Raw genomic sequence first — 26871 nt, forward strand, 5'->3', positions numbered from 1 at the left:
AAAACTGTTATATAATCTACACTCCCTTCATCAATTGGCAGAAATAAATCACAGACATTTCAAAACTGTGTCCAGCCGCGTTCATTCTACAAATTCAAAAGTGAAGCCCAGAGATTTGAATCTAGAACCCAGCTCTCTGGACTTCCAGTCAATTTCTCCCCCTGGATTCACTGCAACTGGCTATTCAGCAGCAAGGCCGACTCCTCCGGAATCTCTGCCCACTGCAGTCTACCCTCGTCTCGGGCTGTCGCCCAACTCCCGTGGGATGCCAAGGAACTGGGAGGTTCGAAGATGGCACAAATCACCAGGACCTATTAGCTAACGTAGGGAGTACACCTGTCTGCCCCTCCGCGGCCACAGGGTCGCAAACCGGAAACCGGAAATGGCGAAGTTCGTGGACGCGCCCAGCCGGCAGCCACCTCCTCCCGCTTGCAGCGACTTCGTCCCGCCGCGACACGCGTGGCCAGCTTTCAGTCTAGACTCATCGAGCGAGGATGTCGCGCTGAGTGGCTTCTCAGGCTCAGGCCCTGAAAAGCCCAGGAACGGGCCCCTACGTGTCCGTAGCGAATGCCAGAGCGGGTACCTTCACCATCCCAGCAAATCCCAAGCGGCCGTGGGACGGGCGGCTACTCATCGCTCCGCTGGCCAGGCCTAACGAGTCGAACGCGGAACTAGCGAGCAGGCGGAAGCCTCGTTCAGGGCTGTTGCTCAGCAGGCCGGGCCTGGCTTTGGGCCCCGGGCCTCCCAGCCTGGGACTCTGCGCCTGCGCCCGTGCGGCCGCGGCCTGCTCTCCCCGCGCGGCCGCGGTCCCTGCTGCAGCGCGCCGCCTGGGTGGCTGGGCGGTCCATGGGCAGCAGCGAGGGCCACGATGACAGATTACGGCGAGGAGCAGCGCAACGAGCTGGAGGCTCTGGAGTCCATCTACCCCGACTCCTTTACAGGTGACTTCCGCGGCTGCGGGCCGGGAGCGGCCCGGGGGTGGAGTGGGATGGGCCGGAGCCCTCGGCCTCCCGGGCCAGGGATGGAGAAGGAGACAGCGAGGCCGCGTGGCCACTTCGCCCGCTACTCTTCATCTTCTTCTCCCGACGTGTTCAGGCACTTAGGGGTAACTGCACAGCTTTTCCCTTTCTCCGCTTACTCCCTGAAATCTGAAAGTCCAGAAGAGGCTGGCGAGGTCCCTGGAGAGTGTCAGGCCTGGAATTGAGTCGAGTGCACTTTGGTTTCTGTGTAACTTAAGCAACCCGAGATTTAGTGAGAAACACGAAAACAGATACTCCCAAGTGGGCGTAGTTTTTCCAGAGCCGCATTGGTGTCAGTTTTCACATTTTCGCCTTTACTCGGGTAGAAGCTGTTTTTCATACGATGGTGTTTTAAAGTTTATGGGATTCAGAGTGCTGTTCTCAAAGTTACCCAGAATCAGTTCTGAGAGTAGTATTGTCCCTGGAGTTTCTCGTTTTCTTTATATTCTGGTATTCTGCAAATGCCCAGTGAATGATGTGGCACAAATTTTAGCTCCACTGCAGATTCACAGGTTTTTAGGAAGGAATATTAGACATCTAGCCTAGATGTCTCTTGCTACAAGCAAGGCATCTAGGAGGCGCAGGAAAAGTGGCTTGCTTTGCGTCTGGCTAGCAAGTTAGCGGCAGAGCTGGTACTAAGAGTTAGGTCTGAACCCCCTTTCCTGTTCCTTCACGTTGCAGACATGTGGAACTTGGGATCTAGCTCCAGCTGAGATAAGGGGGAGCAGAAGATTACTTGATAGGTTGGGCTAATGTGAAATACTGAGAGGCTCATTAGGTGCATTTTACAGGGAGAGAATTTTTCTGCATTAAGCCTTGCTTCAGATGATTTTGAAAGTGCAGCAAGACGACCATATCAATACGGCTTTTCTCCCTTTACACTTAGTGTTTGAGAAGTGATCAAGTAAAATTAACATGTGTGACCTAGGTTTGTGGGATTTACATTCCCTTCCTTTGACTGTTGTCCATCACTGATGGTCAGAATTCAGAATGTAAGGGATGTTTAACTCCAATCCCTCTCCCTTTCTTGTTTAGCTTAGTTTTTTTTTTTTTTTTTAGCTCCACCTACTACTTGCAACGGTAGCAAATTTTGTTCTGCTTTGCCAACAGGCAGATGTCTCTCAACTACCCCTGTATAGCTCCAGTCCTGTTCATGTTCTCTCTCTCCAGCAGTACAGCTGTGCTGTGAGGATGTTAAGGGGATGAGTGAAGAGGGGTTTGAGAGTGTCATTAACTGGGTGAGTGTGTATGGAGTCTGGCTCCCTTCTCTATCCTTGCTTATATGTCAATGTCTAAATAAAATAGAATGTAGGGTCAGTTGTCAGATATATTCTTAATTGTGACATTTGGTCATTTCTAGTACATTTGGAAATGTGATAGGCACTGTGTAGGCAGAGTTAAGAAAGCATAAAGATGTGCTATTCTTCTATGGACATAAGGTATCCCTTATTAAATACTGTGCATAGAAGCATTTTAGAAAGTGATCCATTTTTAATCCTAAACCAATCTTACGGTTCTTTCAAATTGTACTAAGCTCTGATGTAGTTCAGTGTGTGACATTCTTGTCAGATGCAAAAGCGTTTGAGGAATCTGAGCCAGGGTAATGAAAGACAGTTTACAAATCTTTGATGCCTTTAAGTATTCTGCAGCATCAGCTGAGCCCATCTGTCTCTAATTCCTACCAGCATTCCTATAAACTTTGCAATAAGATGTTTTGATTTGTAGTTCTGCAGAAACTTTCCCTTACTCATGATTGTGTTGTTTATGAAACCTCTCAGGGAAAAGGCAGAGGAATTTGGAATACAGTGCTTTCATGTTTGATCTTTTGAAATCATGAGGATTTGCAAGGTTCACTGTTTTATAACCTTCTTTTGTGTTGATGATTTCATATTTTCCTACCAGGTTTAAGAAAGAGCTGACTTGTGTCAGTTTGCCAAGGAACACTAATTGGCAGCTTTCTAATTTCATTTTGAATCACATTTAATGCTAGATTTGGTAAATGCTCAATGCTGTTGATTAAGGAAGTAGATATGCTTTTTTTTCCCCCACTAGATAGCTTAGTGCTTGACAGAGAAGCCCTTGTTAAGCATGTCATGACCTCCTTGTGGATGCTTAAGAGGCACAATCTCAGCCAGCCTACAATCCTAGCCACATAGACCTAGCCTGGCCCCAGAATTTATTTGCTTGAATATTTGCAAAGAACTTTTGGTCCAGTGTTGCATTTGTTGTGAATTATAACAAATCGTAATACAGTTTCTTCTTTTTGCCTGTTCTGTAGCTTGATTGCACATTGATCCAATCCTCCTAACAACTAGTCTTCCAAAATGTAAATGGACTCTTCTGATACCACATTCTCCTTCAGTAGTGCTTCACTTGACAAGGCCCTGCTAAGGTAGTAGAATTTGGTTATTTCCATTTCTGTATCAAAATCTGACTATGGGGAATTTTGTTGAAACACATTGGTTGGCTTCAGGCTAACCAAAAGTCAAGTTCCCTTGAATCTGTTTGGTCTTCAAAAAGGGGTACATAATTCTGTATTTGCTTATGTCAGTACCTCTAAGTAGTATCCATGAGCACATAACAGTTATAATTGCATCTTAGAGATGGGGCAGTCATCTCTAAAAGTCATCTTTTAAGAGTAGTTTTTCTAAGACAGACGCTCCCTAAGAACCAAAGGGACTTATTTTAATATGGGCTGTCTGGTTCTTTGTGAAAACCTTGATGTCATTTGTGTATCCCTTTAGTGTACCTTTCAGCTACCATCTCCATTATTTCTGTCCTTAATTCTTTCCGGTTTACCATCATCTGTCCCACTGTCACTTAACATTTGTACTGCTCCTCCACTGGTTCCTTCTATGTGCAACAATCTTACTCTTTTTCTCAAAAATATTTTGATCCACTTACAGTAGTGGAAGTTGGTATTCTAGTGAAGGCTAATTTATATCCCAACTTACAGGAATGCACTGAAGTGGAATTATTCCTTCATGAGATCCTAGGTGCTGATGAATCATTCATCTTTGCAATCCAATTAAGTAACTTTCCCATCCCTTCATTAGTCTCCAGACTTGGGAATATCCATCCATCCATCCTTCCTTCCTTCCTTCCTCCCTTTCTCCCTTTCTCCCTCCTTCCTTCCTTCCATCCTTTGGATTAGGTTCAGCTGTGACAGAAAACCTCAAATAACAGTGGTTTTAAAAAGGTGAAAGTTTTATTGCTCTTGCACATAAAAGATAGTTGTATAGCTCCAGTCCAGGAATTCCTCCGGTACCCAGGCTGCTTCTTAGTTCCCTGTAATTTCTAAGATGTAGTCTCTGCCTCATGGTGAAGATGCTCACATTCCTTTCCAGGCAGTAGGATAGATAAAGGAATGAAGGGGGGGAAAAAAAAAGACCGCAGTTTCTTAAGGAAATTTCTTGGAAGCTGTCAAAGAACTTATTTGCTTCCATCTCATTAGCTGGAACTTTAGTCAGATAGTCCCTTGGTGAGACCTAACTGGAAGGGAGGCTGGGAAATGTAGTCTTTATTCTGGGTGGTTAATATGCTCAGTTAAAAATGGTATAACTAGAAGATGAGGTGAGTAGATATTGGGGGATGTTAGTAGCATTCTCCAATATGTTTTGTTGTTCCTGGATCACATTTTTTTTTTTTTTTTTTTTTTTTTTTTTCTGTAATGGCAGCTTCGTGTAGTGGATATTATTAGCTCTGTGTCTTTGGACAAATCATATAACCTCTCCAAGCTTTGGTTTCTTATGTGTTTAATGAGGAGTAATGTATGTGCAAATATTCTATAACTGTTACAACAAATATAAGATGCTCTTTACTAGAAATTTACCATCTTAGTTGCTGATTTTTTTAATGACGTAGCTTCATAATTCCTTGTCTTTTTTTTTTTAATGTTTATTCATTTTTGAGAGAGAGAGAGAGAGAGACAGAGCATGAGTTGGGGGAGGAGCAGAGTGAGAGGGAGACACAGAATCGGAAGCAGGCTCCAGGCTCTTGAGCTGTCAGCACAGAGCCCGACGCAGGGCTCGAACTCACAAACCATGAGATCACGACCGCAGCCAAAGCCAGACACTCAACCGACTGAGCCACCCAGGCGCCCGAACAGTTTTGATTTCCATTTCCTTCAACTGCAGGGGAGCATGTAAATACCATCTTTAGACTGGCCTCAGAAATTCCTCTTTCTGTCCATAAACTTTGTACCCCTGCAGTTCTTCATTCCAGTTCTTTTACTGAACATGCCTCTCATCGTGATTTCTCATGGATTGAGAATTTTTCAGCTTCTTGTCTGTCTTGCCACCTTATTCTATATTTGTCCCAAGGTCAGGCAGTTCAGTGATGTTCTTGCTAGCATGCCCAAGTCCTCATTTACCAAATATTTATTGTATACATTGTTAGAATCTCAGTCTAATGGGAAAAGACATCAGATAAGTAATTTACAACATAGTGTGATGATTCTTTCCTGGAGGAATATATGGCATGCAGCCAGAGCATTAAGAAAAGGGGAGATTCTTGATTGTTTTGGAGAACTGATGGGTGATGAGGAGCTAACAAGTGAATGGAACTGGGGGACGGGGCACAGCATGTGCAGAAGCAGGACTCTGTGAAAGCAAATGCATTCAAAGCAAGAGTGGCTTTGTATTACTAGAACATAAATAAGAAGTGAGAGTCATGGAAAGTGAGAGCTGTCGGGTAAGCAGAGGCCAGATTACAGAGGGCCTTGTTAGGGATTTAGATCTGATCTTGTAGGGCCAGTGGGGTCCATCACTCATTTCCTCCTGACAGAGCTACACAGACACATAGGGTACACTTTGTAGACACTGCCATGCTAGGCCTGGATCTCAATAGTTGGAGTGGCTTCACAAATAAAATAGACTTACCTTGAGTTTGTCTTGACCTCTCATGGTTGCTGCTTTTCTTTTTCTTTCTAGCACTTATTCCTCTTGTGTTTCTCAAATTTAGGATTCCTTACAAAGCTGGTGTTGGCCCTGTTTCTCTATTTTCTCTCTGGTGATCTCATTTAGTCTAATGGCTTTAGCTATCACCTCTGTGTGTTTGACCCCAAATTAAATTCAAACTCAACTCTCTAGCTCCATTTGCCAATTTCTGATTGTATATTGCATACTCACTGTCTCCAGTTGAAAGTTCCCTGTGTCATTTAAATATATCACCTCTGATTTTTCTTTTGTATTTTTTGTTTTTATTAGTGGCACTACCATCCTCTGACTGCAAATTCGGAATGTCATTTATCACCATCTTAGAGTCCTCCCTGTTTCCTGCTATTCCCATGGCTGCTGACCTAGTTCTGAACCTCATTAACCTTGCTGGGATGATTTTAATAGCTCTCTACTTTCATCCTGCCTCTAGTCTTGTTTCTGTCCTTCCAATTTATGCTCTGTTGCTAGACTTATCTTCCTACATTTAGAAGTACAATTCTGACCATACTGCTGCTGCAAAAAAAATTGTTATTGTCCACAATGAAACTTTCAACTGTATTTTTTTAGTATATGTGCTGCCGAAGCGAGCACATCAACTGTATTTTTAACTAGTTTTCACCACGTATACGTTCACCAAATGGAATAATTTCTTGTTCCATATGTATTCCTTAAGCTTTCCCTCATTATGCCCTTGCTGCTGTGTTACTGTTGCCTACATTTTTCTCCATCTTTACTTACCAGTATGCCTTAATTCACAGCCTAGCTCAAATGACTTCTTTGGAATTTCTCAGCTGAAAAAAATATTTTCTTTTTACATGACACTCACTATTGTCTATTCAGTTCTTCCAGTTGCTAGCTGAATAACCTTGGGCAGATTATTTAAAGGCTCTTTTATCTCAGTTTCCACATCTATACAATTGGGATGATGCTATATTTAATTGGCTGTAAGACATTTTTATGTTTTAACATCTCTGAAATATGAATTTTGTCTTATAATCAATTACATATTGTAGTTTAATTGGCAGATCTTTCTTAGTACATAAAGTAGGGTGCATCTCATACTTGGTAGCATCTTAAATTTGGTGAAATACGGTAACATTATAGAATCATGGTCTTGGTGTAAGAATTAAAGGATCTTTATGTAAATGCGTAGTATAACGGGCACAAAGTAATGCTTAATAAATGTTAGCTGTTGTTACTAGGAAACCCTTAAATTATAGCCTAATAGAGTCCTAAAAATGGTAATAAGTTGGGATATCATTGGGTTGAACCCTTATTTCTATAGTTGTTATGTTTACATTTTATGACATGTAAATGCTAAAGTTGGTCATGGAAAGAAATAGGAATGAAATATATCTAATATGTTTTGCACACATTTGTCAAAAAAAAAGTAGGGTCAATCCTATTATTAAAGCTTTATTATAATTAACTTTCAGGGACTTTTTAGCATGGGCTGGACTATCTGAGGCCTATTAAAATAAATTTGAGTCCAGAAGGGCGCCTGGGTGGCTCAGTCGGTTGCGTGTCCGACTTTGGCTCTGGTCACGATCTCACAGATTGTGAGTTTGAGCCCTGCATCGGACTCTGTGCTGACAGCGCAGAGCCTGGAGCCTGCTTCGGATTCTGTGTCTCCCTCGCTCTCTGCCCCTAACCCACTCACATTCTGTCTCTGTCTCTCTCAAAAATAAGTAAACATTAAAAAAAAAATTTGAGTCCAGAGAGGCTTATCTTCTTGACAAATGCTTTTATAGTAATCTTAGGTGTTCATCAGTGCTTCAAGTACAGTACTTTTAAACTTCAATTAAAATGAAGGCATATGTCTTGAAAGCTTTATTGATCATGAATAATTAGGAAGGCTTCAGAAGTTCTTGAGTAGGAAAAGCTGAGTAGTTTCCTTGATGACTTCTTCAGAGATCTCCTTGGCCTTTCATTTCAGAAAGAGTTTGTTGAGCTGCTACCAGCCTTGACAGGGGCCAGTGCTTCTCAGGGCTGGAGTGAGGCACAGGCTTTTCTCAGGGGCTCAGCAGCAATCACAGGTGGCCTGGATTTTTCTTGTTTACTCTTCTAATGTTTCTGAATATAAATTTAATTTGATTTTGCTTTTCAACTTTCATTCCATTGTTTTAGCGCTGTTGTTTAGCCGGAATTTATTGAATTTCTGGATCTGCCAGGCACTGATCTAGGAGCTCTCATAGTATAGTATTCTAGTGGGGGAAGAGATGTAAACGGATACTGTAGTATCAAGTAGGCATCAGGCTATAAAATGGTATATAACACTTCCTTATTTATATAAATGTTGATTTGCATGTCTTGACTTGCTTAACAAATTGTAAACAATTTGATGTTGGATTCATGGCTCATTTTGTAATTCGGTGAAAGATGGTAGAGACTCAATAATTGGTGAATCAATAAAGTTTGGTTCTAGGGATGATGGGGAAGAAAGAGGTAGAAAACACAAACTTTAACAAATTAATATTTACTGTTTGTCATGGAGATTCTGAATTATATCTTAGAGTATATAAGTTTAAAAATTAGTGATAATACTGAATATCAGTGGGTAGTTTCTGATGAAAACATCAAACTTTTTTTGTCATTCCATTTTGGAAGTTTTTAGAATACAATTTTCTATGTATAGATGGAAATTTTGAAGTAAAAGGTAAACTACTTACTTTAATTGGTTTGATAAAACTCCAAGAGTGTATCTACTATAGGTATTTTTTTTTTTTTTTTCCAAATTAAAGGTAACCCTAGGTTTAAATAGAAAATTTATGAGTGTTTTATCATTTGAATGTTCTGTTTAGTCTGTATTTGTGGAAGTGGAATTACAGACTGGGATGTTTCCAGAACCTGGTAGTGATATTTTGCTAATAAATAAAAACATTTGCCTTAGGAAGCATCTTAATAACTTAATCTCTGTGTATATTTTCTTACAGTATTATCAGAAAATCCACCCAGTTTCACCATTACTGTGACATCTGAGGCTGGAGAAAATGATGAAAGTAAGTCCAACCAAAAATACTTGTGGTTTTCCTAAGTCACTCTCAGGAATGTAGTCCTGGATTATATGTAGTCAGGATTATAGCCCTAAACAAGACTTCGAATGCACACATATTTCAGTGATTATGTGGTATTCCATTGAGCGACTTATTTTTCTATGATTGTTTCTCCTCTTTGGGTATTTAGATTGCTTATTGGACATTTGCTGTTATAAAGTAGACTGAATAAATATCTCTCTTCATGTTTTTCTCTCTCTTTTTAGGATGGGTGTTGTACTGATGTTTAAATGTGTATATACATTGTGCTCGCTTCGGCAGCACATATACTAAATGTGTATATACATAAAGCCAGATAAAAGCCAACTGTAGAACTAAGACAAAGCAGCTATAAAACCAATAAATTAAAATTAAATAGATTGATTTAAACGTGGCAGATGTTGGGGGAGCATCTGAAGTTCATTTCCACTTTTAGTGCAGTTCAGTTAATATTGGAATTTGGTAAAAACTTCATGTAAGTTGGTGTTAACCCCAAGGATTTTTTTTTTTAACATTAAGTTAGTCAATTAAAATTCTACCACTTCCATGAACAGTCAGTAATTTTAATGGTATCATTTGATACAACTACAATGATACCACTCAAATAGTGGTATCATTTGATAACTCTAAATCTGTCTTGTACAATTGAAAATGAGATTAGCACCGAGATATTACTAAAGTCTGAATTAAAAGAATGTTGGATATAGTCATTTACTTATATATGTATTTATCTATATGGGTTTTATGTATAGAATCTCAAATACAACATGAGTATCCTTTTATATTTTGTTTGAAATGTAAATAAATACATAGAAGATACTTTAACCTATCTTTTTAAAAATGCTTCTAAGGTGGGGTGCCTGGGTGGCTGTCAGCTGGGTCTCCGACTCTTGATTTCGGCTCAGGTCATGATTTCGCGGATGTGGGATCAAGCCCCATGTCGGACTCTGCTCTGGGCATGGAGCCTGCTTGAGATTCTCTCTCTGTCTCTCTCTCTGTCTCTCTCTCTCTGCCTCTCCCCTACCTCCAAATAAATGAACATTAAAAAAATACTTCTATGATACTTTAAATATCCCCAAAAGGAAACAGTGATCTCTTTCTGATGGTGGGATTGTTATTGGTTTTATTTTTCCCTTAATGTATTTCTAAATTTTCTATAATGAATATCTATTACATCATATAGTAAAATCAATAAATATTTTAAAAAGTTCTTATTCTAACAATAAAATTAGAAATATGGTAATTAAAAAAAGAGAAAATGCCAAAAGACACCGTATCCTTACTGACCTGATAACGGTGTTTCTTATATCCATTGACTCATAAAATTCTTTTTTGACATCATACACAAAAATTAAAAGAAAATCTCAAACCTGCATATTTTAAGGTTTTTCTTTTTCCCTTTCATGGAGAGGAATCTGGATTTGAGTTAAAATTATCAAAATTAGGTTTTAATAATCAAAATGTGAGTTATGGCGTATCTGGGTGGCTCAGATGGTTGGGTGTCCGACTTCAGCTCCGGTCATGATCTCACGGTTCATGAGTTTGAGCCCCACGTTGGGCTGTGTGCTGACAGCTCAGAGCCTGGAGCCTGCTTCAGATTCTGTGTCTCCCTCTGTCTCTGCCCCTCTGCCACTTGTGCTCTGCCTCTCTCTCTCTCAAAAATAAATAAACTTAAAAAAAAATTAAAATGTAAGTTATAAGAAAGGCAAAGTATAGACAAAGGATCATTGTGATTAATAAGTTTTAACACAGAATGTTAAGCACTGCTGCTTAGTTGCAAATTGGCTGGTGGAATTGAGAATTCACCAGACTGGGCTGTAGAGAGATACGTTGCACTGATGTGCCTGTGAGAATCTCACTCCTATACAAGTGTCAGATGTATGCATGACACAGGTGAAAAGAAGTGACAGTGTATAGATGAGTCAGGTTATAAGTGTCTCAGACAACCTCTCAAACCATCCAGTTCAAAACCATGTCATCTAGCAGCAACCACTTAACAATGCCCTGCTAGCATTGTGCAGATAGGAATAAAGACTCCAGGGCTAACACCAGATCTTCTGCCCTGGGAACTGGCTCTGGTAGGGCCTGACAATGAGCCCAAGTTAGTACTTCTTCTTTTTTTCTGTTTGTTTTCGTTTTGTTTTAGATTCAAGTTAGTTAACATACAGTGTAGTGTTGGTTTCAGGAGTAGAATTTAGTGATTCGTCACTTATATATAACACCCAGTGCTCATCCCAGCAGGTGCCCTCCTTAATGCCTATCACCCATTTAGCCCATCCCCCCCACCCACCTCCTCTCTATCAACCCCCAGTTTGTTATCTATATTTAAGAGTCTCTGATGGTTTGTCTCCCTCTCTGTTTTTATCTTATTTTTCCTTCCCTTCCACTATGTTCATCTATTTTTCTTAAATTCTACATATGAGTGAAATCATATGAGATTTGTCTTTCTCTGACTTATTTTGCTTAGCATAATATACTCTCGTTCCATCCACGTTGTTAGGTAGTACTTTTTCTGTGTGTTATATTCTGTGCCTTTTGTTTGTCTTAAGGAGGATTTATTTATTTATTTAATATTTATTTTTGAGAGAGGGAGAGAGAGACAGAGTGTGAGTTGGAGTTGGGTGCAGAGAGAAAGGGAAACAGAGAATCCAAAGCAGGCTTCAGGCTCTGAGCTGTCAGCACAAAGCCCAACGCGGCGCTTGAACTCACAAACCACAAGATCATGATCTGAGCCGAAGTTAGATGCTCAACCGACTGAACCACCCAGGAGCCCCAAGGGGGGTTTCAAAAAGAGAGGCTTTTATTCATTCTCTTTCTTAGACATGCAATATGGTAAAATACTCATAAGTAATAAATGTATTTCATGTGTTAGAGGTGATTTTTTTTTTATTCCCATGATTTATTTTCACTTACCTTTGTGGTATATGTTACTTATTCTAGATTATCTGTCTGATTTCATAGTAGCCTTGTTTTTCTTTGCAGGAAAATCTATTGTGCTACTTTTCATTGACACATTGTAAATTAATGATTGATTCAACAAAGATGGTGACTTCTCTGCACTTTACATTGTAAGAGATTCATTTTCAAACTCTTATGTCTTTAGCTGTCCAGACTACCCTCAAGTTTACATACAGTGAAAAATACCCAGATGAAGCCCCTCTTTATGAAATATTCTCCCAGGAAAATCTAGAAGATAATGATGTCTCAGACATTTTAAAACTATTAGCATTACAGGTAAGGAAATAAGTTTTGTAATAGCATTTTTTTTAACTGGCATTAAAGAGTATACATTAATTTTAAGAGTTAGAAAATGCTATTAAATATGTATAACCAATACACTGAACAGGGAGAATTTGTGATGTATCTGTTTATATATATATATATATATATATATATATATATATATATATATTCATATATATATATATACATATATATATATGAATATATATACATATTCACAAACATTTTTAGTTTTTGTGTCTCATTATACATTTAAAATTTGAGTAAGAAAAGTGCCTATATCCTGGTTTGAAACCCAGTCAGCCTCATGACTTATAAAGTATATTTTTAAATGTTTCTTTATTTTTGAGGCAGAGAGCAAGTGAATGCATGTGGGGGGGAGGGGCAGGGAGAGAGGGGGACAGAGGATCTGAAAACTGGCTCTGCACTGACAGCAGTGAGCCTGATGTGGGCTTGAACTCACAAACCAAGAAACCATGACCTGAGCTGAAGTGGGACGTTTAACTGACTGAGCCACCCAGGTGTCACCTCATGACTTTTAGTTAATAAAATATCTAATAGGTACTTTAAGTTTAAATGCAGTTTTGATGTGGTTCTCAGAATTTCCAGTCCCATGTGTGGTTAAAAATTCTGACTTTAAAAAAAACTAAAATTCCCAACGCCTCTGACCTGTTGCAGGCTAGTTGCTTGTAATCTGGGATGAGGACTGGTAGTTGTTTTGTTTTGTTTTCTTCTTATCTTTCCTTCTCCCCAAGCTTACAAGCAGCAACAAGGATTTATGATCCCTCTGAGGTGGGGGGTGGGGGGCGCGGGTGTATGGAAGAAAAAATGGGTACTGGAAAGTTCTTGGCTAGTTCTATGGTGGGATAGGCTACCTGCAGTCTGGTTTTAACCAGTATTTAAAGCTCTCTCTTGCTTGGGTCAAGAGTTTTCATGGGTTCTTCAAAGTAGGAAGTAGGGAGGACAAGTAAAATCTTAACTCCACCATGTTATAAACAGAAGTCCTAGTACTGTTTGTTTCTTCTAACAAGAGTTGACAGAAGCCCTGTCTATACCTTAAATGTGACTGGTATATTTCAAGGACTGTTTGCCCTCTGAATGCTGATATTTGAAAAATATCTGGAGCTATTAGAGAATGAAGAGTAAAAGAAGATATATTAAACATGAATTTATGCTTATCCTGGGCTGTGTTCACTCTGCCACTCAGTATGAAATTATACTAATTTTAATATTTGGCTTAAAATGCTTCATTTTAAGACATTGCAGAGAACCTGGGATATATGCTTGCTTATATTCAGTCATATACTAATGTAAGTTATTTGATCTGAGTGATTGCTTTCTGTGTGTTTTATATTTTTATACTCCAGCTCCTTCCTTTCAGAAAAGTTTTGATCTCTTTCTCCTACTTAGCTGAGATCAGATGTATTGAGGGAATATTTGTACTTTTTCTCTCAAAATAGTATTGATTTTTAGTTATCAAAATAATAAATTCATATTATTAAAGCTCCAGAAAATACAGAAACTCATGAAGAAGAAAATTAAAAATACTCTTCATCTTCCCAGTGAGGTAGAACTACCTATTAACATTTTGGTGTGATATAGTTCCAGACTTTTTTTCTTATGCTTCTATTCATAATACCCCTCTTCTACCCCAATTTAAATCATTCTATACATAATGTCTCATAATATCCTTTTTTTCACATAACAATATATGTGGGTATCTTTCCATTTAAGTAAACATGTATATGAATCATTTTTGATAACCGCATAGAATTTCACTATATGTGTAATTACACACATCTTTTTTGAAACAACTTAATTACTTCTCATTTTTGCCTGATTTAATATTTAAGTCTTTGAACATTCTTTTTAAAAAATTTTTTGTTGTTAATTTTTTTTTAATGTTTATCTTTGAGAGAGAGAGGAGAGCACGAGTGAGGGAGGGGAAGATAGAAAGGGAAACATAGAATTCGAAGCAGGCTCCAGACTCCGAGCTGTTAGTACAGTGCCTGACGCGGGGCTTGAACCCACGAGCTTTGAGATCATGACCTGAATTTAAGTCAGATGCTTAACTGACTGAGCCACCCAGGCACCCCTTAAATTTTTTTTTTTAACATTTATTCATTTTTTGAGAGATAGAGACAGAGTGTGAGTTGGGGAGGGACAGAGAGAGAGGGAGCCACAGAATCCAAAGTAGGCTCTAGGCTCTGAGCTGTCAGCACAGAGCCCGACATGGGGCTTGAACTCACAAACCGTGAGATCATGACTTGAGCCGAAGTCGGACTATTAACCGACTGAGCCACCCAGGTGCTTAAATCCTTAGAGCAGAGTCTCCATTGAGTCCTTAGTGCCTGGCACATAGTAGACACTTAGATATTTTTTGAATAGATGAAAAGAGTATATTATTGATGAGTATACTAGCTCAGTGTTTTCTATAAGTAAGATTACTGGATTAAAGGTTATGCCTACTTAATTTTATACACACTGCCAAATTAACCTTCAGAATGATTGTACCATGTTATGATCTCATTGTAGCCCTTGAGGTATCTGCCTCCATCTGCTAACATTAGATTATTTCATTTGGAAAGAAAAAATGATGACAAGATGGAAGAGAGTGTAGAATCATAATTTGAAATTCTTTAGTTAGTAGTGATAGGGAAATCTGTTGTGTGACTTCTAGTTTTCTAGTTCCATGAATGATTCTTTTTTTTGCTTTTCTTTTTTTTTTTTAATGTTTATTTTTGAGAGAGAGAGCATGAATGGGAGAGGGGCGGGGGTGGGGGGGGAACAGAGGGTCCGAAGTAGGCTCTGTACTGACAGCCGTGAACCCCATGCAAGACTTGAACTCACGAACTGTGGCATCATGACCTGAGCTAAAGTGGGACGCTCAACCAACTGAGCCACCCACATGCCCCTTTTTTTTGCTTTTCTATTGGAATACTTAGGTTGTTAAAAAAGAGATCCTACTGGGATTTGTTTTTGAAATGTATTAAGCATTAGATTAAGTGACTTAAGGCAAACACAGTCCTCCCTATAATAGATTTTATGTTCTGGTGAGGAATGTGGACTAGCACATTGGAAATTATTGTTCTGTGTGAAAAGTGCTGTGATGGGTGAAGTACAAGATTATAAGAGTGGACATAGGCTTGAGGCACTGGAGAAGCTTTCAAGAGGAAGAGTTTGCCAGGCAATAAAGAGTAGAGTTTTAAGGTAGAGGAGCAAGCTTGTTAAGTGTCATGTAAGTGAGAGAGAAGAGCTCATTATTTCCTTCCAGAACTTCAGTCATACTAAATTTCTTGAGCTTAGAAATTTGGGGTTATTGATACTATATGATGGAACTAAAGCGATTAATTCCCTAAGGGTCTTTTGAACTATTTTAAAACTATGGTCTTGCTGCCGGTGGGTTTGGGAAACTATTGAGGGGTTTTAACGAAGAGACTGACAAGATCAGTTTTGGGTGTGTACTGAGTGGCCAGAGAAGTTGATGTCAAGGGTGACAAGACCACAGGTTTTAAGAAAACCTGTTAGGATTTTCTTGTAATATTCCAAGTTGAAGTTGATGGTATCCTGGGTTAGGGTAATAACCGTGCTGATCGAGAACAGTAGGCAGACTTAAATGATATTTAAGAATAGATTAGAGGTGGTGATAGAATTTATGATGTGACGTGAGTGTTCATGCCGGGTGGATGGTTGGTTCTCTGAGTTAGAGAACCCAAATAGGTTTTTTGGAGAAGATGATGGTTTCAGTGTTGACATGCCTTTGGGACGTCATATTGCTGTCCACTGGGTCGTTTTAATATGGATTTGGTCTTTGGGAGAGAGGTTTGTTTAGTGTCAGGTTTAGAATAGTTAGCATGGACAGACACACCATAAGAAAAGCTCCAGGGAAGAGAAGCTGGCTTGAAGCCTTGTATTCACAGAGGGCCCAGGAGATGAAATACCTACTCAGATGCTGCTGAGTCCAGCCTGTCAAAGGAATGTTTGGAAATCTCTTCTGCTTCTAGGATTAAGGTTCTGGCTTGTATATTTTGGAATTTTTTTTTTTTTTTGCATGTGTGTTTTGTTTCTGAGGATAAGCAAGGTATCTTGTTTTATTTTATTCTGCTTTGAAATGACCACCTTCCGGATAGCTTTTGAATTGCAGTTGACCCTTGAACAACACAGAGGGTTAGGGTCACTGACCTTCCACACAGTCGAAAATCTGCGTGTAACTTAGGACTCCCCCAAAACTATTAACAGACAGGAAGCTTTAACTATAACATAAATAGTCAATTAATGCATATTTTGTATGACATATGTACTACATGCATACTATATTCTTACAATAAGCTATAGAAAATTTTATTAAGAAAGTTATAAGGAAGACAAAATACATTTACAGTACTATACTGTATTTACTGAAAACAAAAATTGCAGGTAAGTGGACCCATGCGATTCAAACCTATATTGTTTTAAGGGCAACTATAGACCCCTTTCATGAGTTGGAGAGCTTTTATATTTGATTTTAAGCCATGTCAAACTGAAGAAAAAAAAGGTAGGTAAAGATAAATCACAAAAGTACCTACATTCTTTATTTATATTAGAAAATCACTTTGGCCTCAAAGCTCAGTTTATTCCCATAGCTCTTAAAGTACCTCAAAAGATCTAAAATCATGAAAATATGCTAGAAAACTCATATTACTAGCTGCTGTAGGAAAATGTTTTCTGAATTCCACCTACATTTATGATTATTTAACAGAATTTAGTAAAATGTCTGTTTTAGGTTAGTTGTAGCAAATTACGTATCTTTTAAAATTCAATATATAATTATTCATCTACATGTATATCTGTGCTCACTTCTTAAATGATCATTTATCCAAGTGTCTGGACTTATGGTGCAACTGAATTAGTAATCATATTATAAATGTATGGGATTTAGTGATAACAATGAAATATTTTTCATTGTTTAATTTTTTTAATTTTTCTGAAAAGCATGTTTCTCACTACAACCTTTGTTTTGTTTCTTTTGGTTACATAGGCAGAAGAAAATCTTGGTATGGTGATGATCTTTACTTTAGTGACAGCTGTGCAAGAAAAATTAAATGAAATAGTAGATCAGATTAAAACTAGAAGAGAAGAAGAAAAGAAACAAAAAGAAAAAGAAGCGGAGGAAGCTGAAAAGGTATATTATAAAGCTGGGTTTTCTTTCATTATTCTTTTAATCTGCTTTTTTTGTTTTGTTTTGTTTTGTTTTGGTTAGTTGGTGGGTTTGGGTTTGTTTTTGTTTTTGGAAATTTCAGTACATGTTTTGGCATGTTTGGCAGTACATGTTTGGCATATAATTACAAAATAAAAGTAAATTTTATTTAGGCTTTACTAAGTAAAATGTTAGAAGTCCCTCACTGCATTGGTTACATAGCATGAGTAATTAATTAATAATCAGTTATTAAAGGTTAGTAGAGCTCATGCAGGTAAAATTGAGAACTATACGTTATTTTTTTATAAGTTAACAATTCTGTTATAAATTATAAATGTCTCATCTGGCCGCATGTCTTTTTTATTTTCTAAGCAATTATTTCATGGCACTCCTGTTACAATTGAGAATTTCTTAAGTTGGAAGGCCAAGTTTGATGCAGAACTCTTGGAAATTAAAAAGAAACGAATGAAAGAAGAAGAGCAAGCAGGAAAAAATAAATTAAGTGGTATGAGACTCCCTCCCCAAGACTTTCCCTTCAGTTATCTAATTCTTACACAGCAAGATGATCACATAGACAAATTTCTTTAAGAAAAGAATGTACTTAGGGATCTAGGACAAAAAGAAAGCATTCTGTCTGCATGATGATATTTCTTTGTTTATAATTACAATTAATTTTTGTGGCTTATCTTTGATCTAAATATTACAATGGATAGATCATGAGATACAGCTGCTATATGACCTTCAGAATCTGACAGGCATTAGGAGTGGTAGAGTCCAATGCATTTGTTTTTCTAAGACTCTAAAGCAGACTGGGTTTTCACTTCTTCCATTTTAATGCAAATACATATCACATGCTTCTTAGCTACTTACTGAGTTGATACATTTATTAGAAGTTACAAAAATAAGTTTTCAGACTTGTTTTCTTGGATTATTATACTTTTTAAAGGGTTTGGGAAGATGGAGGAAAATTTGGAAACATGGGAAACTATGGAACATAGAGGAAAGGTATGTTTAAATTAAACATACTTATTTCTTTTAGGGAAACAGCTATTTGAAACAGACCATAATCTTGACACATCTGATATCCAGTTTTTGGAGGATGGTAAGATAATACTAAAATTCCATGTGTGTGTAATCCACTATTTTTAATATTAAACCATGAAAATCAAAGTTCTAACTTAGTGTAAAATTTTTCTCCAAAGACTATAGTCAAATACATTTTGAAGAATAAATTGTAATGTTTTATCAATTTATACCTTAACCTATAGCAATGTATTTTTTAAAGTTTTCTGGTAAGTTAAACAACATCAAAGATAGCCGTAAATAGCTATGGTTACATTCACCTCTAATAACTAGTAAACCAGGCCTCTGTAACACCCAATTTACTCAAATTTCTAGTATCAGAAATCTGTGGAAACTGTATTTCATGGTCATGGGACTTTATAAAAACCTCAAATCTGAAACTCCTCATGCCTTCTAACCAAAAATCTTAAATTTCATACAATTCTTACTTTCCGGAACATTTAGTTCCTTGTGCTTTCCTTCTTCTTTTTATCTTAGACTTTACTCCTTTTCATTTTTCTGTCCATCCGTTATTCATCCATACACAGATATTTATTGCACCCCTAGTATAAGCTAAGCATTGTCCTGGCTGCTGAGGATATAGCAATATCGACAAATTTCCCTGCCCTCCTAGAGCTTATGGCCTTTGTGTGTTTCTTAAACTGGGCTCAATACACAGTCGCACTTCTGATAGCATCCTAGAGTTCTTCACTTCATTAGCCTTCTTCATGCCTGTCTTGCCAGTTGGGTACTACAGCTTCTGGTCTTTCAACCTTGTTCCTGGACTAGCTCCTGGAAAAGGTTAAGAAGCAATGTTGAGGTACCCCTGGGGTGGCTCAGTCAGGTAAGCATCTGACTTCAGGTCAGATCATGATCTCAGGTCATGATCTCATGGTTTGTGAGTTCGAGCCTCACAGTGGACTCCATGCTGACAGTCTGGAGCCTGCTTGGGATTCTATCTCTGTCCCTCCCCTATTCGTACTTTCTCTCTCTCTCTCAAAAAATAAATAAACTTCTAAAAAAATTTTTTAAAAATTTTGTTGTGGCCTCCCTGCTAAATCATGTTTCTTTTTATTTTATTTATTTTTAATTTAAATCCAAGTTCATTAACATACAGTATCATAATAATTTCAGTAGAATTTAGTGATTCATCACTTGCATATAACACCCAGTGCTCATCCCAACAAGTGTCCTCCTTATTGTCCCTCACCCCTTTAGCCCTTCCCCCCACTCAACACCCCTTCAGAAACCCTCAGTTCTCTGTATTTAAGAGTCTCTTATGGTTTGTCTCACTCTCTGTTTTTATATTATTTTTGCTTCCCTATGTTCATCTGTTTTGTATCTTAAATTCTACATATGAGTGAAATCATACAATATTTGTCTTTCTCTGACTGACTTATTTTGCTTAGCATAATACAGTCTAGTTCCATCTACATTGTTGCACATGGCAAGATTTCATTCTTTTTGATCACCAAGTAATATTCCAGTGTGTGTGTGTGGTGTGTGTGTGTGTGTGTGTGTGTGTGTGTGTGTGCGTGCGCGCGCACGCACACATGTGTACACCACATCTTCTTTATCCGTTCATCAGTTGATGGACAGTTGGGTTCTTCCCATACTTGGGCTCTTGTTGATTATACTACTGTAAACATGTGCCTTTTCGAAACACCACTCCTGTATCCTTTGGATAAATACCTAGTAGTACAATTGCTGGGTCATAGGGTAGTTCTATTTTTAATTTTTTGAGGAACCTCCATACTGTTTTTCAGAGTGGCTGCACCAGTTTGCATTCCCACCAGCAGTGCAAAAGAGTTCCACTTCCTCGGCATCCTTGCCAAGATCTGTTGCCTGAGTTGTTAATTTTAGCCATTCTGACAGCTGTGAGGTGATATCTTGTTGTGGTTTTGATTTGTATTTTCCTGATGATGAGTGATGTTGAGCATCTTTTCATGTGTCTGTTAGCCATCTGGATGTCTTCTTTGGAAAAAGTGTCTGTTCATGTCTTTTGCCTGTTTCTTCACTGGATTATTTGTTTTTTGGGTGTTGAGTTTGATCAGTTCTTTATAGATTTTGGATACTAACCCTTTACCTGCTTTGTCATTTGCAAATATCTTCTCCCATTCCATCAGTTGCCTTTTAGTTTTGCTGATGGTTTCCTTTACTGTGCAGAAGCTTTTTATCTTGATGAGGTCCCAATAGTTCATTTTTGCTTTTGTTTCCCTTCCCTCTGGAGACGTGTAAGTTGCTGTGGCCAAGGTCAAAGAGGTAGTTGCCTGCTTTCTTCTTTAGATTTTGATGGCTTCCTGTCTTACGTTTAGATCTTTCATCCATTTTGAGTTTATTTTTGTGTATAGTGTAAGAAAGTGGTCCTGGTTCATTCTTCTGCATGTCGCTGTCCAGTTTTCCCAACACCATTTGCTGAAGAGACTGTCTTTTTTTCCATTGGGTATTCTTACCTGCTTTGTCAGAGATTAGTTGGCCATTTGTTTGTGGGTCCATTTCTGGGTTCTCTATTCTGTTCCATTGATCCATGTGTCTATTTTTGTGTTAGTACCATACTGTCTTGGTGATTACAGTTTTGTAATACATCTTGAAGTCTGGAATTGTGATGCTTCCAACTTTGGTTTTCTTTTTCAGCCTTACTTTGGGGTCTTTTTCTGGTTCCATACAAATTTAAGGTTTGTTTGTTCTAGCTCTGTGAAGAATGCTGGTGTTATTTTGATAGGATTGTATTGAGTATGTAGATTATTTGGGTAGTATCAACATTTTAACAATATTCTTCCAATCCATGAGCATGGAATGTTTTTTCCATCTCTTTGTGTCTTTAATTTCTTTCATAAGCTTTCTATAGTTTTCAATGTATAGATTTTTCATCTCTTTGGTTAGGTTTATTCCTAGGTATTTGATGCTTTTTGGTGCAATTGTAAATGAGATTGATTCCTTGATTTCTCTTTCTGCTGCTTCATTATTGGTGTATAGAAATGCAACCAATTTCTGTACATTGATTTTATATCCTGTGACTTGGCTGAATTCATGTGTCAGTTCTACCATTTTTTTTTTTTTGTGAAGTCTTGGGTTTTCCACGTAGAGTATCATGTTGTCTATAAAGAGTGAAAGTTTGACTTCCTCCTTGCCAATCTGGATGCCTTTTATTTCTTTGTGTTGACCGATTGCTGAGGCTAGGACTTCCAACACTATGTTGAATAACAGTGGTGAGAGTGGACATCCTTGTCGTGTTCCTGACCTTAGCGTGAAAGCTCATGGTTTTTCCCTATTGAGGATGATATTAGCGGTGGGTCTTTTCTATATGGCTTTTGTGATCTTAAGGTATGATCCTTCTATCCCTATTTTATTGAGGGTTTTTATCAAGAAAGGATGCTGTATTTTGTTGAATGCTTTTTCAGCATCTCTTGAGAGGATCATGTGGTTTTTATACTTTCTTTTATTAATGTGATGTATCATATTGATTGATTTATAGGTATTGATATGTCTGCATCCCAGGAATAAATCTCACGTGATCGTGGTGAATAATTCTTTTAATGTATTATTGGGTCCAGTTGGCTAGTATATTGTTGAGAATTTTTGCATCCGTGTTCATCAGGGAAATTGGTCTGTGGTTCTCTTTTGTAGTGGGGTCTTTGGTTTTGGAATCAAGGTAATGGTGGACTTGTGGAGTGAGTTTGGAAGTTTTCCTTCCATTTCTATGTTTTGGGACAGCTTCAAAAGAATAGGTCTTAACTCTTCTTTAAATGTTTGGTAAAATTCCCTAGAAAGCCATCTGGCCCTGGACTCTTGTTTGTTGGGAGATTTTTGATTACTAATTCTATTTCATTACTGGTTATGGGTCTGTTCAAATTTTCTATTTCTTCCTGTTTCAGTTTTGGTAGTTTATATGTTTCTAGGAAATTGTCCATTTCTTCCAGATTGCCCAATTTGTTAGCATATAAATTGCTCATGATAGTCTCTTGTCTATATTTATGCAGTGTTGGTTGTAATCGCTTCTCTTTCATTCTTCATTTTATTTATTTGGGTCCTTTCCTTTTTCTTTTGATCACTCTGGCTACGGGCATATTAATTTTGTTAATTCTTTCAAAGAACCAGCTCCAGGTTTCATTGATCCGTTGTACTGTTTTTTTGATTTTGATATCATTGATTTCTGCTCTAACATATATGTGTTAAGTCCCTGGCTGCTATTTCTTCCTGTTCTTTCTTTTGGGGTGAATTCCTTTGTTTTGTCATTTTGGAGGAAGAAGAAAAATTAATAAAATAAAAAAATTAAAACAAGAAAAAACAAAGGAAGTTAGATCCTAGGTGTGTTTTGGTCTGCTTGTTGAAAGAGGCTTGATAGATTAGGGACAAAAGGGAAAGAAAAAAAAAGTAAGAAATTTAAAAATGAAAAATAATTTGTGTAATAAAATAGAATAAAATAAGATAAAATGAAACATAATAAAAAATTTAAAAAAATAAAAACAAAGTAAAATAAATTTTTCTCTTTCCGCATCTAAGAGAGAGAAAGAAAAGTAAGAAAAAAGAGAACTATTTAAGTAAAAACAGAAACAAAGAAAACGAACAAATAAATTATAACCATCCAACAATGAAACGCTAATGAAACTCTAAGCAGCCAACAATGAAACTTGTGCTTTTCTAGGGGATGTGCTTGGAGGGCATTTGGCGGGGCTTGATGTAATGGCTCCGTTCTCCGCTAGGTGGTGCTACTTAGGTTACTGGGGTGGATCTGCGTGGGTGCTCCTGGGAAGTGGAATTGGCTTCAGCCAGCTCACTAGTCTCTGGCGCGGGAACTTTGCATTCTCACCGACCTGCCATCAAAAACTCCTCCTGTATCTCAGGCCTCCGTCCACTTCCTGCCTCTACCCTGGCTGTTTGCCTGCCAGGTGGCAGGCACTTCCCTCCAGAGTTTTACCTCAGATTAGACTGTGTTTCAAAACCGCACGCTTGAGAGACTCCTGTGGCTTGGACCTGCACTAACTCTGGAGGAGGGTCTCACTGAGCAATGGCTGGGTGCCTGCTTACCCCCAGAAGATGTTCGTGCGATTGCACGGCTGCAGAGGTTCAGAGATTAAGGCAAATGCAACACGCAGCTAGGGCCAGTTTTCACTGCAGTCTGGTGTCTTTGTCCCAGTATCAGTGACTGTGACTGCTCTCCAGGGTCTGCTGGGATCTTTTGCTTATGGGGAGGCGATATGGCTGCTACCAAATGTTCTCCAAGCAGGAGAAACACTTCTCCCTGTGTGGGACACAGGCCCCTCAGACTGTGCTGCCTGCTCCTGGGGATTCGCCCTGCTTCCTCACCAGAACAATGCCAGGCACGGAGCTCTGGAACTTGAGATTCTGCGCTGCACTGTTAACAGAATCCTGGTGGTATTGACACCCTCTCTTTTCTCCCCATCAAGGGTTTAGGTGAACAGATTTCTTATTCAGTCCCCTGCGAGTATTTTCACTCTTTTTCTCTCTAGCTACTTTCGGGGGAGTGCTTTTCTTGCACAATCCTGATGTGCTGCACTCACCCCCTTTCTCTTTCTCTTCTCTCTCTGCGAAAATAGCTCCCTACCTTGCGTGGCTTTTCTCTCCCCCTGTTCACCTCTCCTGTACCACATACCTGCCGATTTCTGTGGGTTACTTTCTGCAGATTGTTGCATTAATCCTCAGATAAATTTCCTAGGTGTTCAAAATGATTTGGTGCTGATCTAGCTGTGTTTCAAGGACTGAGACAAGCTCAGGGTCTTCATGCTGCTCTGCTGTCTTAACCCTTCCACCCTAAATCATAGTTTTTAACCTGAGCTGGACCCTTAGGACACTCAGCATTTTGTTTTGTGTATTTATTGCATTCTGGTTCCAAGATGTTTGTTAGTCTCAAACCAACAACTCCCCCCCACCCCCCAAACAAACAAACAGACCCAGCAAGGATATCCTCATCTATCCCCCTCGCATGTTACTAGCTTGTTTTTCTCCTCTGTTATTGAGAAATTCTGGAACCAAAAAGCTGTGTGTGTCTCAGTCTCTCTTACACTCTAGAAGTTTTACTGTCTTCACTCATTCTTGACTCCTTACTGTGTCTAACAGATCAAGTATCTCTTCATATCCAATCACTCACCAAAAGCTGTTTCCTCCTGATGTGGAGGTTTTATCATTTTTTACCTGGGTGTGTGTTGTGGTTTCTTACATGGTCTCCCTGCTTCAGTGTCTTTCTCTTTTACTGCCTTTAGTCACCGCCCCTGAGCTGACGTTCCTAAAACTGATGTGTAATCATGATACTTCTCTCCTTAAAATCCTTTGAGGATTCTCTGTTGCTTAGAGGAAAAGGTTGACCTATACAATCCTTCTGTTTGGCCTTCATTTATGATATCTCTAGATATTTTTCCTCAAGAATCTTTTGTTCCGGTTAGAAGTATTCAAAGTCTTATTTTTCTTTCTGCCTTTGCATATACTTCTACCTATAGTTGCTTTATCTGGCCCCTTTTCTTCTTAGTGAGTTCAAATTTATTTTAAAGATATTTCAGATGTCATCTCTTCTGGGAAGCCTTCCCTGCCTCTCCCCGAGAGAGTGAGTTATTCTTTGGCCTGTACTTAACAAAAGTAGATTTTCTTAAAAAAAAAAATTTTTTTTAACATTTATTCATTTTTGAGAGACAGAGAGCATGAGTGGGGGAAGGGCAGAGAGAGAGAGAGAGGGAGGGAGGGAGGGAGGGAGGGAGGGAGACACAGAATCCGAAGCAGGCTCCAGGCTCTGAGCTGTCAGCACAGAGCCCAGCATGGGGCTGAAACCCACGGACCGTGAGATCATGACCTGAGCTGAAGTTGGACGCTTAACAGAATGAGCCACCCAGGCACCCCTACAAAAGTGTATTTTATTACTCAGTTGCTCATAGGCATGAAGCAAGACTCAATGTCAGTGGACTAGAGTCTCATAGGAAAGGAAGATGAAGAATTTTTGGTGATTTAAGTACTGTAATATCTGACCTTTATGTACTTCAAACTGAAAAGTAAAGATGTTTAATGCAAGGCCTATGTATTGCTTCCTGTAGGACTCAGACATTTGGAATTTGAGAAAGGCATACTATTAGTTATAATGGGAACTGAGTGAGAGTGAAGATCAAGTTATACCTATCAATTAAATAGCAAGTAGAGTTGAGTTTGGTGATGTATGTATCTGCCACTGTTGGAAGAGATAAATTGGTACAGGCACCATTGTCAGTAATAATCAACTTTGTAAATCCAGGACATATCATCATCTCCAACTTATAAAATGCCACATCATAAATAACTCATTCTAGGAAGGCTTTTTTTATAATGGGGTTTTTTAGAATTTGAACTGGAAGCAGGAAGTTGTTTTTAAAATGTGTCTCTTCTGAGGTGCCTGAGTAGCTCAGTCAGTCAGTTATGTCCGCCTCTTGATTTTGGCTCAGGTCATGATCTCATGGATTGTGAGATTGAGCCCCGCATCGGGCTCTGCGCTGACCATGCGGAGCCAGCTTAGGGTTCTTTCTCTCCCTCTCTGTCTGCCCCTCCTCCGCTCATGCGCATGCTTTTGCTGTCTCTCTCTAAATAAATAAACATTTAAAAAAAGGGGGTGCCTGAGTGGCTCAGTCTGTTAAGCGTTCGGCTTCGGCTCAGGTCATGATCTCGTTCGTGGTCCATGAGTTAGATCCCCGCATCAGGCTCTGTGTTGACAGCTCAGAGGCTGGAGCCTACTTTGGATTCTGTTTCACTCTCTGCCCCTCACCCGCTCACACTCTGTTTCTCTCAAAAATAAATAAACATTAAAAAAAAATTAAAACTGTGTCTCTGCTGCTTAGATCATTGTAACTATGATTTGCAGTAGTAGTTTCAGATTTCATCACTGGCATCTCGCTGGCACATTTAGAAGTTTGTTTGCTATTGCCAGTGCGTTACATCTTTTACTCCTGAGCATAGGACTGAAGGTGAAATGTTTTGTCTTTTACAGCTGGAAACAATGTGGAGGTAGATGAATCTCTGTTCCAGGAAATGGATGACTTGGAGCTAGAGGATGATGAGGATGATCCGGACTACAATCCTGCTGACCCAGAGAGCGATTTGACTGACTAATGGACTATCCGCATCCGCAGAGAGGCGTGACTGCCACAGCATCTGTGGCTGTGCTGAGGTGTTGATTTTCTTTCTTTTTTTCTAAGAAAAAATAATTCTCAGGAGAATATTCTTCTGATAGCTTTCATCATTGAACTTAATAAACTGACCTTAAAATTTCAAATATAAAATGTTGAGTCCCTCTTATTGTTAGGAGTAAGGTCATATATATATATATATAAAATCATGTAGCGTTAGAGATCCAGCCTATAACACTAAGACTAGAAGACAGTCTGCTACTGTGTACAGGTGTGGGCTCATATACAAGGAGTTGTAATAAC

General features: G+C 38.8%; 1 protein-coding gene across 4 annotated transcripts; it reads left to right on the plus strand.

The window, feature by feature from the left end:
* Positions 1-424: 424 nt before the first annotated feature.
* Positions 425-26721, plus strand: RWDD1 (RWD domain containing 1). Of its 4 annotated transcripts, XM_060616486.3 has the most exons (9): positions 426-941; positions 2130-2257; positions 3298-3411; positions 8890-8955; positions 12092-12222; positions 17249-17392; positions 17780-17912; positions 18447-18509; positions 26430-26721. In XM_060616486.3, the coding sequence occupies exons 6-9, from the start codon at positions 17267-17269 to the stop codon at positions 26549-26551; spliced, it is 444 nt and encodes a 147-aa protein (XP_060472469.1). In that variant the 5' UTR covers positions 426-941; positions 2130-2257; positions 3298-3411; positions 8890-8955; positions 12092-12222; positions 17249-17266; the 3' UTR covers positions 26552-26721. The 4 variants fall into 4 exon arrangements, with proteins under 4 accessions (XP_060472465.1, XP_060472469.1, XP_060472470.1 ...); XM_060616487.3 differs by lacking the exon at positions 3298-3411; XM_078447243.2 differs by lacking the exon at positions 2130-2257.
* The last annotated feature ends 150 nt before the right edge of the window (positions 26722-26871 follow it).

Source organism: Panthera onca, chromosome B2 (assembly GCF_046562875.1).
Source record: "Panthera onca isolate mPanOnc1 chromosome B2, mPanOnc1 haplotype 2, whole genome shotgun sequence".
NCBI lineage: Eukaryota > Metazoa > Chordata > Mammalia > Carnivora > Felidae > Panthera > Panthera onca.

What these genes read in the sequence shown, in the direction of transcription:
- RWDD1 (XM_060616482.3), top strand. Translation starts at nt 869, where the DNA reads ATGACAGATTACGGCGAGGAGCAGCGCAACGAGCTGGAGGCTCTGGAG. An exon ending in CTACCCCGACTCCTTTACAG is followed by an intron (nt 942 to 8,889) that starts GTGACTTCCGCG and finishes ATTTTCTTACAG; the next exon opens with TATTATCAGAAAATCCACCC. An exon ending in TAAAACTATTAGCATTACAG is followed by an intron (nt 12,223 to 17,248) that starts GTAAGGAAATAA and finishes TTGGTTACATAG; the next exon opens with GCAGAAGAAAATCTTGGTAT.